Source organism: Harmonia axyridis, chromosome 4, assembly GCF_914767665.1.
Source record: "Harmonia axyridis chromosome 4, icHarAxyr1.1, whole genome shotgun sequence".
Taxonomy (NCBI): domain Eukaryota; kingdom Metazoa; phylum Arthropoda; class Insecta; order Coleoptera; family Coccinellidae; genus Harmonia; species Harmonia axyridis.
In genome coordinates, this window is record NC_059504.1 from 36,892,328 (window position 1) to 36,907,591 (window position 15,264).

At 34.1% G+C, this 15,264-nt stretch overlaps 1 protein-coding gene across 1 annotated transcript; it reads left to right on the forward strand.

Moving 5' to 3' along the window:
* The first annotated feature begins 5,996 nt into the window (after positions 1-5,996).
* On the forward strand, positions 5,997-14,081 carry LOC123677540 (sodium/potassium-transporting ATPase subunit beta-2-like). Its single transcript, XM_045614112.1, has 4 exons — positions 5,997-6,133; positions 6,332-6,580; positions 10,031-10,308; positions 12,889-14,081. Exons 1-4 carry the CDS (start codon positions 6,130-6,132, stop codon positions 13,162-13,164), a joined length of 807 nt encoding a protein of 268 aa, XP_045470068.1. The 5' UTR covers positions 5,997-6,129; the 3' UTR covers positions 13,165-14,081.
* The last annotated feature ends 1,183 nt before the right edge of the window (positions 14,082-15,264 follow it).

Sequence of the window (15,264 nt, forward strand, 5' to 3'; positions counted from 1 at the left end):
GCATTATTCGAATAATCATGAATATTCACTGAATAGTTGAATAATCAATGACTACTTTTCTATTCATGAATAATCAGTGAATAATCGAGTATTCACTGAATAGTTGAATAATCAATGACTACTTTTCTATTCATGAATAATCAGTGAATAGTCGAGTATTCACTGAATACTTGAATAATCAATGACTACTTTTCTATTCATGAATAATCAGTGAATAGTTGAGTATTCACTGATTATTCAGTGAATAGTTTTCTATTCAGTGAGTAGTTGGATATTTATGAAGTTACGAATGAAAGTTTGAATGATCACTTGATTCACTATTCAGGAATGATTGAAACAAGGTTTTGTGATTCATTACGGACAAATCGTTTTATTAATATTAAAATTACTGGAAATTACATAATATTGAAATTGATAGATACAATTGGGTAATTCTTTACTTTAACGCCCCCTCGTATTTTTCACTTTTTTGTTATTTTTCATTGAAAATGTGCATTTTACAATGATTCTTGATGGTTTGAAATTATTCATTTAATAGTAGTAGAAAAAGGTATTCACCCAAAGAAAAATTAATAAAATTTTGATTTCATCAATGAAAAAATATAAAAATGGAATATAAGATTCTAACATATGAATTCAGCAATAAAGAGTTCTAATAATAATAATATAAGATTCTACATTCGAAAATGTAATCTTGCCTTCCTATTCCGTATGCATTGCTATTTATAGACATTGCTCTATTTCAGTGGTCAAATATTGTTTTATGTATTCTGAATTGCGAACTGACGAATCTTTATATTCTTTTAAATCTATGGTCTTAAAATGTACATACATCGACTGAAGTAACATCCTTCCCTAACAAAACTGAATCAGAAAACATTTTTTTTGAAAATTCCGTATAATTGATCACAAAGTGTATTCTTGAAGAATTTAATGTTCTCAGAATCCGCTTGATCATTATTTTTGTACCTCTAGACCCGTAAAGGGTCTATATAGATTGTATTGTCCCAGCGAAGGTTTTACTGCGTCTATTTAAGAATCTATTGTATTTTGTACGTTGTCATGTGATAAAAAAATCTCTGTATTTACCAAACGACAATTTGATTATAAAAATGGGACAATTTTTTCGGTAAAACCAGAATACTCCCGACTTTTCCAGAAATAACGAACGTTTTTACATTTATGCATCAGATTATAGTAAACTTTGTTCAATATTACCTGTTCGATCTAGATCTGCTAGATCTTAAAGAAGATCTAGTCCAATCATGGCTGACTAGGTTTATTGAGTAGAATATTCGAATAAGTATTAACTGAATAATCATTGAATATTTTTAATATTCATTGAATAAACATTTATATCATAAGAGCACAGAAAATATTCGATTATACTTCGAGTCACGAGAGCGCAACTCGACTGGTGAATGACAATTTATTTGTTTGGATTCCGAACACTGACAGGAGAACCAAAAATGGCGGTGTGTGACGTCACACTAATAGAGTGTATATGGCGAGAGGCAAAACACCAAAACGATTATACCACGTCGCAAAGGGTATATCCACTCATCAAAACGCTCGGATTTTATTGGTTCATTAAAACATGAGTTTAATCACTGAATATTCATTGAATAATCACTGAATAATCATTGAATAATCACTGAATAATCATTGAATAATCACTGAATAATCATTGAATAATAATTGAATAATCATTGAATAATCACTGAATAATCAACGAATAGTTGAATATTCATGACTACTCATGATAAATCAAGCATGAATATTTGTTTGAATGAATTATTCGAATAATCGAATAAATTTATGGATGAATATTCGAATACAAAAAGGCGAAAAAGTCCCAGCCCTAATCCAAAGTCACTTGGAGGAAGCCAGAATATTTCGATTATGGAAGGGTTGTTCATGTTTCCAAAAACTAAGATAAGCCAAATCAAAGAAATCATCAAAATATTTTAAAACATTCATTTGGACAGAATGAAATGGAGACCATGAGAATAAGCAGAAACATAGTCAAAATTCTCTTCTTAGAGAGTTCGAAATGACTGCATATTTTGACCTGAAAAAGCCTCATCAATGTTATTTATCGCTCATATGATACTACTCAGATTTCTGCAGACGTTTTTTGAATCGAAATGCACCTCATTTCAATCTCATTGTAATTATTAAAAAAGTTTGGAGATCATATGAGCGATACATATTGATGACACTTTTTCAACCGAAAATATGCAGTCATTTCGAATACCCATTCGTTCCTTTCACACAGTGAGCTGTACGTCTCTCGCTCATGAGCGAGAGGCAGACCCGACAGATCAAAATGCAAAGACTACAACGAGCTATAAGCCATCACGTCTCATGGGCGAGAGCTTCTTTCAAACGGTGAGGCGTACAGCTCTCGCTTATGAGTGAGAGTCACATCGAAAGATGGAAATGCAAAGATAACAATGGCGCTTTCACACGATGAGCCATGAGATGTCACGGCTCATGGGCGAGAGCCGTCACGTCTCATGCATCTCGACCAGAGCGCTTCTATAGGAAACAGGGCGCTTGCTAGGCAGTAGGCAGGGTAGGAGTTCGCCTCGGACAAAATTCAGAGGAGGCATTTCAAGCTTGATCAATAAAAAGGCCATATGCAGAAATTCAAAGTACCGAATGAGATGTAATTTAGTCAGAAACAATAGGATGGAATACATACGAATTAATAACAATAAAATTTAGACTGCCTCGGTAGTGCAGTAGACAGAAATGTCGACTGGTGCCGATTGCATGAAAACAGGTTTTTCTCTACATTTTCCTGTGAATACTATGAATTTTAGTGCTAACTTAAAACATAAAAAAAAACAAAACCTCTGAATATCTAAAGGCGTCCAGCCAAAATATTATTATTATTGTAGGTAAATCATGTATAGATAGGAACTACTAAAATATCAAACAACAAATGATGTAAACCATTATAACATGTACATATTAAAATATAATAAAGACTATAAAAGCAAGGTGCCGATTGCTGAAGGTACCGGGTTCGAATCCTGGCTAGGTCATGGATGTTGTACATGTCCGGTGATGGTTAGGTTAGAGGCTAATGACCATAGCAGTCGATGCCTTCAACGAAAGAGAAAAAAATAATAAAATTTATTTAGCACCCGGCTAGTAATTGGATAAAACATAGGGGTTGCCATTTAAGATTTCAAACTAATCTCTTCCACCTCCACTAGAATAATAGGTGATAGAAACACTCTATATTCTTCATTCTCAAAAGAATTTCTTAGAGAAAAAACGGAATTTATAATTTCTGTTGAATCAGTTTAGGGAAAATTCATGATTATCATACATAGCATCGGAACTGACAGAGTAAATAATGAATTATTTAGCTCTGAAACAACTTAAATAGGCATAATTTTGAGTAAGTAGGTAAGTAGTAAGTATTGGTCTGCCTACCCAGCAACCAGCAAGGTAATACTAGCGGTCCTGACAGAGGTTGTCCTGTACAGGGTGGGCAAATAAGCGAGGTAAGCGGCTATATCTCAGGATCCACTCATCGTAGAGACTTGCGGTAAAAAATTTTACCACTAAAGTGTATAAGACTATAAGAGAACACACTGGAAATTGTTTTGAAGTTCATACCTCTACTGCTAGGGGGCGTAATAGCTACCGTCGAGTAGAAAAATGAATTTTACTCGAAAATGTTTCATATGAAGTTGAAGAAAAAATATCATCATTGTAATTCTTGGAGAATTCTCTATCATTTTGAATTGTCACTTTCGATTTTACGACATCAAATGAGGGTAGGTGAAAGGGAGAGATCTGACTGATTGAAACGCCTCTAACTTCAGTTTGACTCAACATTTTTGAGCAAATTAGATCTCGTCTGAAAGATAATATCTTGTTGATTGAGGACAAAATATAGTCATGATAAATTTGTTTTTGCTGCTTTCGATAGGGGGTGCTAAATCAGAAGTTCATTGTTTTGTTCATTTTACTCCGAAATTTTAAATGTAATGATAGGATTTACTTAACAGAAATAGAAATTCCATCAAATTTGCATGAAAACACCTTAAGGTCGCAAAGCGATACTTTCAGGCGTTCTGAAGTTATGGCCGAGAGAAGATATTCTTCAACTGATGCACTGCGAAAAACCAACTTGTGTCTTTAAGTTCTGACAGAAACAGAAATCCCATCAAATTCGTATGAAAAAACCAAAAGGTCGCAGAGCGATAGCTTCAGGCGTTTTGGAGTTATGGACGAAAAAAGATATTCTTCAACTGATGCACTGAAAAACTAAATTGTGTCTTCTTTCGGCCATAGCTCTAGAACGCCTGAAGGTATCGCTTTGCGACCTTTTGTTTTTTCATACAAATTTGATGGGATTTCTGTTTCTGTCAGAACTTAAAGACACAAGTTGGTTTTTCGCAGTGCATCAGTTGAAGAATATCTTCTTTCGGCCATAACTTCAGAACGCCTGAAATTATGGATCCAAACCCATTCTCGAATCCACTTGAACATACATACAAAATTTCATCGAAATCCATCCTGCCAATCAGGAGGAATTCAATAAAATGAACACGCAAAGAATAATTATATACATGGAGTCCCATTCTGTAAGATCCCCTATAATAATATGAATAATATAATGATATTAATAACTTCCTACGAACAGTACGAATAGTCTTTTCAAAAAAAAAAGTTAAATGAAAGTTTCTTATTTTTCAGGGTGACATCTGATGCAGATATTCAATATGAACTTGAAGTTTTACCTATATCAAGGCTGAGTAGGTATATTTTTTAAAAGCAGGATATATATTTTCTTCGCAGAATATTAATCTTCTTATGAAACTAAAAACATTATTCGTCTCTTTTCCATAAATGAATTTTTGAATGAATGAAGATATGAAATGATTCATATTCAACATTCTACACTTGTTTATGTATTCCATACGAACATATCCAAAAATACAACAAGTTGTTTTTATTAATTTTACCCCAACCTCACTCATGTGTGACACCGCGATAATAAAATCTCACAAAAATTGAATGTAGAACCGGAAAAGGATCCCGCTTATGAGCGAAAGCCGTACGTTTCACCGTGTGAAAGGAACCTAAGAGAATTCAAACTGAGTGTCTGTTTGTTCACGTGGTCTGCATTTCATTTTGTACAAATGAATGTTTTAAAATATTTTGTTGTAGAGTTGAGTAATCTTATTTTGAAATGGTATGCGTGGAAATTATACTGAAAGTCCAGTACAAAACAGTGCACTCGTTCTCTTTGATAGCCTTACTGTGACATTACACTCTAACTGTCTCTATCAAAAAGGAAAAAACCCTTAATGATCCCCGATAAGAAAAGAAAAAAAGTAATGAACCCCAACTGACTAAAACTGAAATAATGAAACAAAAATTTGATTGAGTAAACTAATAACAGAATTGGAGAATAGTAAATAAAAATTATTCCTGAAACATCAAGGAGCCGTCCCACAAACGAAATAAAAGCTGACAAATTTTATCAAAAAGAATGCCTACAAGCCTGATCAGTACATGAGTTTTGGCGTCAATAATTTTGTAACTAAGCAATGTGAGGGAGATTTCGCGCCATCTGCGGCATCTTTGATAGTTTTTTTATCTTGAATTTGTCTGCATTCCGTCCTCCCGGTTTTGACTTAATTACTTCTCAATCGGTGCTTTGTAAAACAACACAAAGGATTTTTTTAATCAAGCTTGAAATGCCGCCCCTTAATGTTGGCGCCCAAGGCGACCGCTTACCCTCCCTATGGCTCCCTATCGACGCCACTGAGTATCAATATAATAATAGTGAATTTCAGGATCTGTGGAATTGTGTGGAAATTTCGGAAGTAATAACTGAATATAATTTATTTAATGAATAATTTTAGGTTGGACCTTGTGCCACTGATCAGAGTATTTCTCATCGTGTGCTTTTTTATTATAAATTTCGATCAATTTGTTTTGATTTTCTATAATATATTATTCTCGATAGGTCAATGTTATCTTTTATCATTTCCATAATATTTACATAAAATCAAATTTTTGATTGATAATTCATTTACATCTTGAAATATACAGAAGAAGAGTCGTTACTGGTGGTATAGGAAGTTATATAAAATTATGGGTAATTATATGTTTTTCTCATATTGTTCCAATGATGTTTGTTTTACTTATTAACATCTGATCCTAGCAAACCATCATTGTTATATCTAGGGAGTTCTAAGACGATAATTATCAGATCATTTTTCATGAAAAATTCTAATATTGAATGATTATTTGGATTGATAATGCAAAAAATTGTCATTTGAATTTCCTTTTTCAGCGAAAATTTTTCATTACTCTATTTCTTCTACCGTACTAGCAGTTTTATTGACCACATGCGTGTTAGTTTTCTCTCGAGCGGTCAGGTCAGAAGTTCAAAAATGGAGTGATATAGGCATGAATGGTACCACCCCCAAATTAGGTTTCATTCCAATGCCAGAAAACAACGAAAGTACTCTTATATGGGTACAAGGAACTAATCGAACAAATACCAAAAAATGGTCCTCAAGAATTCAAGCCTCTTTAGAAAGTGAGTATAAATGAAATATTCTGAATATTTCGTGTTGAGATCTAGGAAACAATTAATAAGGGTATACCGGTAATACTGAACAGAGTGTTTCACGTAAGCGGGTCACTGGATTTTGTGGCTTATCCTTGAGCAATAATGAAAAGTGGCCCATCACAATAATAGTATTTTTCACGGGCTATCCAAATATGTTATCGGAAAAACTCTCTATCCAAGGCATGAACAGATATTAAGGAAAAACCTTTTTTAATTTTTGGCTTTCCTCAGAAAGCTACAAGGTGAATTTTCATATGCATGGAAATAATGAAACCATCATCAGAACCAAACTTGTCGCTGTAATTTATTGAAACTTGAAATGTTTTTAACACATGCCGGGATCAAGTTCGAGAGATATTAATTATTGCAATATTCCAGGACCGGACTCATTATTTCCCATATGAAGTGTCCGGGTTGAAAATATCATTTTGTATTTCGAATTTAAAATCATTGTTTTGATTTCGAAAAAGAGCATTATTTCAACTCAAAGTGATATTTTTTACCTGAACTCTTCAAACCAGAAATAATGAGTTCGGTCCTGGAATATTGAAATAATTAATATTTCTTTCACTTGACTTCGGCATGTGTCAATAATATCCTGAAATTCAATCAATTCCAGCGATCAGTTTGGTTCTGATGATGGCTCCATTATTTCCATGAATATAAAAACTCACCATGTAGCATTCTGAGGGAAAGCTGATATTGATGTTTTGGTGTCATTCCGTACTCACCTAATCCTAATATATAAGTACTCAGAGTACTCTACCTCTGATAAGAGTAGGTATAGATGTAGCTTGATTCCTCGAAAACTTCAAATGCGATCCTTATTTGTTTTTCCTTTGTTATATACCTACACGGGTGAAAAAAAAAATGAAAAGTAAGTGTTTATTCAGAACATACCTACTGTGGAGTGAATGGTTTACAGAAGATAATGTTTACGAATATACTTATGCCCGCCAATCACGAGGCGTTTTCTCGAGACTTTGGAAGCCAGGCAACCAGGAGATTCCAGTCGGGCAGTCAAGTTCATTCTCTGATTTGCAGTCGTGCGGCCGTGTCCCGAGCTGCCCGACTGTAAAATGATCCGAACGCTCGAACATGGGTGCCTCGTGAGTAGCCGCCTTTAGATGTTGCCTCATCTTTTACAGCATGAGTGGTTTCAGTATACTGGAAGAGCTTGTTTCATTATACCATAGTATAAGGAGTTCTTTATAAAATGATTGTACATAGACGCATAATTTTGCTTCCGTCGTTCTTTTTCCGAAATTCGAGGCTTTATTTTAAAAAACTGGTTATACCTACATTTATGATTGTCCATCGCTGGCCACTACTTTCTTCAATCTTTCGGGCAGCGTACGAATCCCGCGTTGAAAAAACTGCTCATCTTTTGAAGCGATCCACGAATTGATCCAATTTTTTACTTCTTCATAAGACCAAAAGTGCTGGTCAGCCAGGGCGTGTGTCATTGATCGAAACAAGTGATAGTCCGAGGAAGCAACGTCTGGAGAATACGACGGGTGTGGTAGGACTTTCCATTTCAACGTTTCTAAGCAAGTCTTGACCACTTTCGCAATATAGGGTCGAGAATTGTCATACTGTAAAATCACTTTATCATGTGTCTCGTTGTATTGCGTCCGTTTGTCTTTCAATGCTCGGCTTGAACGCATTAATTGCGTTCGATAACGATCGCCTGTGATTGTTTCAGTCGGTTTTAACAATTCGTAATACACTACGCTGGGCTGGTCCCACCAAATAGTGAGCATGACCTTGGATCCGTGAATATTTGGTTTGGTCATCGACGTGGAAGCATGGCCGGTAAATCCCCATGATTTTCTGCACTTGGGATTATCGAAATGAACCCATTTTCGTCTCTAGTCACAATGTGATGCAGGAGTCCCTTCCGTCTTTGCTTTTCAAGCCATGACGAAGGGCTCATGTTTACAAATATCTAAGCTTATTGTATTGCATCTATTTATTTCGACTACCACTCACTGCTACTGTCATCTATATCAAAACGGCAGAAGCAAAGTTGTATACCTAGTGTTAGAGAATGCCATAATCATCAACTTAATTTCATTGTTTACTTGATCACTTTTTTATAGATCGAAGAACTTTTTTCATTTGATGTATAAAATAAGTGAGTTAAGTATGTACCTTATCTACTTTAGACAATTTCAATGTACAGTAAAATACATTATTGATACCAAGTACAACCGATTGAATAATGAACCGATCATTAACTTTAATGAAGAACATTTCATTGGTTGTTCGTTGATTCAATGAAAACTATTAATCAATATAATGAACGACTTGTCATTGTATTACTGTTTCTATTCATCGGTTAAAAAATGATATCTGAATTCATCAATACAATTAACTTTTTCATGGAACTTATGTAGGTATACACTTTTGGTCCGATGTATTAATGGGAATTAACTTGAAGAACTTTGCGATTAAAATAGGTAATACTTTCTCGTTCAACAACGGTACCATATGTAGTGCTTTAATTTCTCTCAAAATTAATATATCGCATTAAATAAAATCAGAAAAGATGGGGCAACATCTGAATGTTCATAAACATTCATCTCAATAAATCACGCCACAGTCCACATGGTGTTCTGATTTCTGAATAAAACCTTCCTCTTAACTTTTTTTAGTCACAGAGACTACTCCAGAAATTTAGAAATTGCGGTCTTTCTTGATCTAAAATTCTTTCCTCTTCTTTTTATACATAATATTGAAGGAAATCAAAAAAAATATATGTTCTAATTTGAAAATCTTGAGTTTCGTAGAATTTGAGTTGTCTAAGTTCATGATCTTCTGATAAACACCCTGTACATTTTTGTTCCAAACCGCAATCAATTTTGTAATAATATTTGTTTGGGAAATCGAAAATAAAATCGAAAAAATCTACTTCTGCATAAATATTCAAAAGCATCTGACTCCTCGTCGGCACCTTTTTTTTCATAAGAATCTCATAAACTCACGAACCGTTTAGTTTTTACCCAGAATATAACATATTGCTGAAATTGTCATCAAAGAAGCTATCTATTTATGCCATAATATACAGTGTGTGCCATTTGATATAAGGAAGTAGTAGTCTGTTTCTGGTATAACCGGAAGTTGTAGAGATCTGAAAATATTTTTAGGAGAAAGATCATTGTCTCAAACACCAACATTTGAATTTTCAGCACAAATTATGATTAGTTTTCCATAAACGTCTAATAGGCCATCGCGGTGAATCACCCGAATATTTCGGTGAATGGGTGCGAGTTTCTCCAGAAAACATCGAGGAAGGTCAATTTTTTTACCGATCAGTCCCTTAAGTATCAACCCTAGAAATAAATTTTGTATTTTTTTCAAATTGCATCATCATCTCCTGATTTTTCTCTTATTCATGGATTTTACTTTTTTCAGCTTATTATTATGAAGATAGATATGTGCCAAGAAAAAGTTGTTCTTACATAAATCCCCCCAAATCAGGTGAAGTTTGTAGTTTCGATGTTAGAGAGTGGGGGCCCTGCCAACCAGATCGTTATTTTAACTATTACAAGAATGCCCCATGTATATTCCTAAAACTCAATAAGATACAAGGATGGGTGCCAGAGTACTACAATGATACGAATAATCTTCCAGAAGACATGCCACAACAACTGAAAGACCTCATAAAATACAACATAACACGGCCTGAAGAGGTAAAAGAGACCTCATGCTACTCTCGATAAAAAATAATATTAAATTTTAACACCAGAATACTTGTCCATAAAGTCCATCATCAATATCAAGACAAGAACCAGAATACTTATCGATGTTTATATTTTCTGGTAGTTGAGTATGTTTTTAGTGAACATTGTCCACTCAAATTGCTACTGAATGATTATGAAGTTTGGTATAGCATTTACTATATCCTTCTGTATGAATTTCGTCAAGATATTTCGGAAAATTCATGATTTGTAGAAAAACATCGAATTGTTTTGAAAAAGAAAAGACTTCTGGAGTTTCTTGAATAAATTTTTTCGCGTTTTAGAGAAGATGAAGTCCTCTCAGGGATATCAATCCCCCTGGTCACGGCCTTGATACGTATCCTCTGTTATTAACCTAGTTTGTTTACATTCCTGTATTCGGCATTTCAGCTTGAGTGTTTTTGGAAATTCCGGAAAAGATGAAAATATCGAACAAAATTCGTACAAAAAGACCAAATATGCGAATGGACAATTATGCACCACATTAACTGTTGATAACGATAATTTCTGTCCAAAAACACAACAAATCTCATCATAACTATCGTATTTTTTTTCATTTCGTTATAATTCAAGAATTTTTGTCGAAAAAGGTTAGGTTAACTATTTAGTCATAATGTCTGTAATTTACGAATTTTTAACCGAAAAATGTTGAACTCACTGATGACGACTCCGTTCTCAAATTCGATCTGCCTTCTCGTCCATATACTATATACGCGATAAGGCCGATAAGAACCTAGCATGGGCGCCCGCAGAAATTTTTCTCAGGGGGGGCAAAATGAAAATTATTGAAAAACGATAAGGCATCTATGATTGTCATTGAAAACCGGAAAATTGTGGAGAATCCATTACTTTACTTGTTTCCATGCCCTCTGGATTGAGAAAGTAATATTGAGGGTGTTGTGCTGAAAATGAGGCAATCAAAATCTCAGGGGGGTTCATGGCCCCCCTGCTTCCCCCCTTGCGGGCGCCCATGGAACCTAGACAAATTTTCAAGATAGGTTCGGTTCTTATACCTAGATCTTCTTCTTGTATGACTGTACTATAATTTAACCGTTTTTCTACTTTTTATTATTAGAGAGAACTTCCTCCCTTCCGCTTGTCATTATTTCGTTGTAGGTCCTCTTGATTGACTTTCTTGTTGGAATTTTTATTAATCTTCTCAATTCACTGTTTTCGTGCTCCTTGAATGTTTCTACCAGCTCCTTCATTTGTTTGTTCACAATACTAAATAGTTTGAGTTCTTTTATTGGCTGGTTCTTTATGTACCATAGCCCATGGGGCACCAACCGCTGTTCTTATTGCTTTGCTTAGTGTACCTTGCAAATTGCACTACTTCCTTCTTGCACTTTTTAGTAGATAACTCCTGATGTGTACGTTATGCTTCTTATGTACTGCTTTTATGATGTTGAACTTATTTTCCACTGATAGTTTGCTGTTTTGGTTGAGTAGCAGTCCTGGGTGCAGTCGACCGTAATATTGTCTTATCTCTTGTTCGGTTTTCCTGTTTCCTTCTAGCTATTTGCTGGAAGTTTAATTTTTCTATAACTTCGATGAGTCGTACCAGTGGATGAATTAATGAATGCTGATTGCGAAAACTGAACTTGTAGTTAGGTATTATCTTTTTATTTCGAACATACAATAACAACGTCATATTTTTACTGACAGAATCGTCGAAAAATTCTCTTCAGCCAGAGGAAAAAGTGTTGCCTAGTAATGATAACTAAGTATCAATTATTATGCTTCTTGTCTGTCAAAATTAATTTAGCATGAAACCGTACTAGGCAAATTTTCCATTGATCAATCAATTAAACGATCGTAAATATAAATCTAATTTAAAGGTACATCTCCAGATTTTTGTGAATTTCGAAACATTTGAAAAAAATAACATATTTATTTCGGAGGAGAAGTACCTTGTCATGGCTCGCTTTCAATTACACTTTTCCCTTCTTTCTGATCTTCTTGTGTCCCACTGAAGTCGATGGTTCTTGAATTTCCGTGTATTCTACTGACTGGTTGATTTTGCCATTGTAGATAATGTACCTATGGTGTTAAGAAGTCACATCAGTAACAAATCCAGTCTTTTGAACGCTCAGATCATCAGATGGACGATTATGTCGACCATTTTTATTATTCTTTCAATTCACTCTAGTCGTGCTCCTTTATTGTTTCTATAGCTTCTTTATTTGTTTGTTTACAATTTCCTCAATTGTTACAATTTTGAGTTCTCTTATTTGCTGATTGTATATGTACCATGGCCTCTGTGCCAGGGGCACCAACCGCTATTCTTATTGCTTTGTTTAGTGTACCTTGCAATAGTTCCCTCTTGCACTTTTTAGTATTATTGGGAGCTCTCCTATGTATGTTACGAGTAAGCGACCTTATTTTCCACAATTCAATGGACGTAAATTGCTTAGATTATTCGCTTTTAAGCATAATGATAAGGTAAAATATTCATGGAAACAATGCAATTTGTAATATACCTACTTGCTTTTTATTCAAATCGTAAAAATAAACAAAGTGTGTTTTTTTCAGAGGAATAATATTTGGATTTCTTGTACTGGGGAAACATCAGTCGATATTGAATTTTTGGGACCTATCAAATATTATCCTTCTCATCAAGGATTTCCAGGATACTATTTCCCATATACGAACTCGAAAGACTACTTTAGTCCTTTGATTGCCGTGCATTTCAAAAGACCAGCTATCGGAGTGGTGTTGAATATTGAATGTAGAGCATGGGCCAAAAACATCAAATATAACAAAGATGATAAGAGTGGATTTGTTCATTTCGAGCTATATACAGTGTAAAACAATTGGTGAACGTTTCAGACATAGATATAAGTTAAATATATGTAGTACCTAATATGATGATTAATTTAACATTTTAACTTTATTTTTTCACAATAACATACATATACAGTTTTGAATAACGTTATTTTGTAAAATTGGTTAATTATTTTTTTGAGTGAACCCTCAACAGATCGTTCTATTATTTCGTCAGAATGTCTGTATTTTACAAATTTTGGTAATATCTTCAAGTGCTATAACAATCAAAGTAATCAACAAGACAAGAATTCTTGACTTGATAACAATTTCTTGCTTTTATATGTATGGACCTGCGGAAAGCCTATTTTCAAGAGCAGCTTTAACAGAAACAAAGTTAAGAAATCGGCTAGGTGTTGACTGCCTAAGAAGTCTTATGGTCTGATTTCGGTTTAAAAAAAATTCATATCTAGTTTGCAATTTTAGTTCCAACAGACCTATCATTAAATATTTTTAATTTATATTTTTGTGAATCGATTCAGCAGAAAATATGTTCAATTAATTAAAATGCATATGTTATGTTGAAATATGTAATTTTTTCATAATTAAATACGTTTTAGCGTTTTCGTTATAGTAAAGATATTCCAAAATTTCTTATTATTGCTTGACAAGAGGAGTCTTGATATCGACTTGAAATTTCTTTTCTTGTCTTGAAATCTAAAATTACTTCTTGTCTTGAAATCTAGTCAAGATCTTGAAATTTTCAGGAACTTAGCAACCTCCGAATTATTTTGATATAGACTAGCAAATAGCAATATATTCAAGTGCTATAACATCAAAAGTAAGTTTACAAAGATTGTCATCTAGAGACATAATAATTTGTGATTGTCTAATCTAGTCAACAGTTCCTACCAATGTTAGAAAATACATTGTTTGTAAATAAATTGAAAATCTTCTGTATAGTCAGTCATTCAATCACCTAGGATATTCGGTCCTGTCTTTCTTTCCCATATTGACCGCTCAATCTTTTAGTACCACCATAGCCGTCTATAAAGACGACTGTTGTACCACAATATGTCAATTCTTCTAAGCTCTTCAATTCATATTCTCATTCGCAGCAAAAATCCATAAATATTCCCCAAATATATTTGTGACCGTATGTTATATTTCTGGAAATTTTTCTTTGATTGGCGCATTTATAATTTGTTATAGGTACTTTGAACATATGCATTGCCAAAATGTGACGTTTTGAAATTTATTTGGAATCAAGGGCGTACATCTCTTTTTTCTTTGGGGGGGTTTTCAACAACAACGTTTACTCATATCTGTAATGTAAGAAAAATATGTTGTTACTTTCGTTGATAGTGCACGTAATTTGGGGTTGATTATGGATGAGTCGCTGAGGTTTCGCGAGCATGTAGAGAATACGGTTGGAAGAGCTTATGGAGCGTTAAGAATCTTATATCCGCATAGATCGTATTTACCTATCTATACTGAAAAACTTCTGTGTGAGAGTGTGGTATTATCGAAGTTCAATTACTGCTCCCCTGTGTATAGCTTTTGCTTGGACCAGGACTCTCTTGGTCGAATTCAACGGGTACAGAATTACTGTATAAGATTTATCTTCGGTGTATTAGAAAATTTGAACATGTATCTCATAAGCTGGTGGAGTTGAGTTGGCTTCCTATGAGACTTAGTTTCAACTATCATGCTCTCTGTACTTTTCATAAAATAGGTGTGAAGAGAAGACCACCTTATATCTTCAATAAGTTGCAATACAGAGCTGATGTTCACAATGTTAATATCAGACATAGAAATTTGCTTACATGTCCTCATCATAGAACCTCAACATTTCAAAGAAGTTTTAGATACAACATCTGTAAATTGTACAGGGTGGGCAAATTTCGATGTTTTAGCACTACAACTTTTGAACCAGAGGAGATGGACAAAATCTGATACCCACTTCTCGATCTCTTTTTCTGAGAAACTATCAAGGGAAGTATTCATTTTTGGCCACCTTCTTTTGTTTTCGAGTTATAAGGGAAAATTGGAAAAATGGCGATATCGAAAAACATTTATATCTCCGCTAATACTGATGATAGAGCTCTGAAATTAAAACATTATACAGGCACTTTTTCACGTAGA

What these genes read in the sequence shown, in the direction of transcription:
- LOC123677540 (XM_045614112.1), top strand. An exon ending in AATTCAAGCCTCTTTAGAAA is followed by an intron (nt 6,581 to 10,030) that starts GTGAGTATAAAT and finishes TACTTTTTTCAG; the next exon opens with CTTATTATTATGAAGATAGA. An exon ending in ACATAACACGGCCTGAAGAG is followed by an intron (nt 10,309 to 12,888) that starts GTAAAAGAGACC and finishes TGTTTTTTTCAG; the next exon opens with AGGAATAATATTTGGATTTC.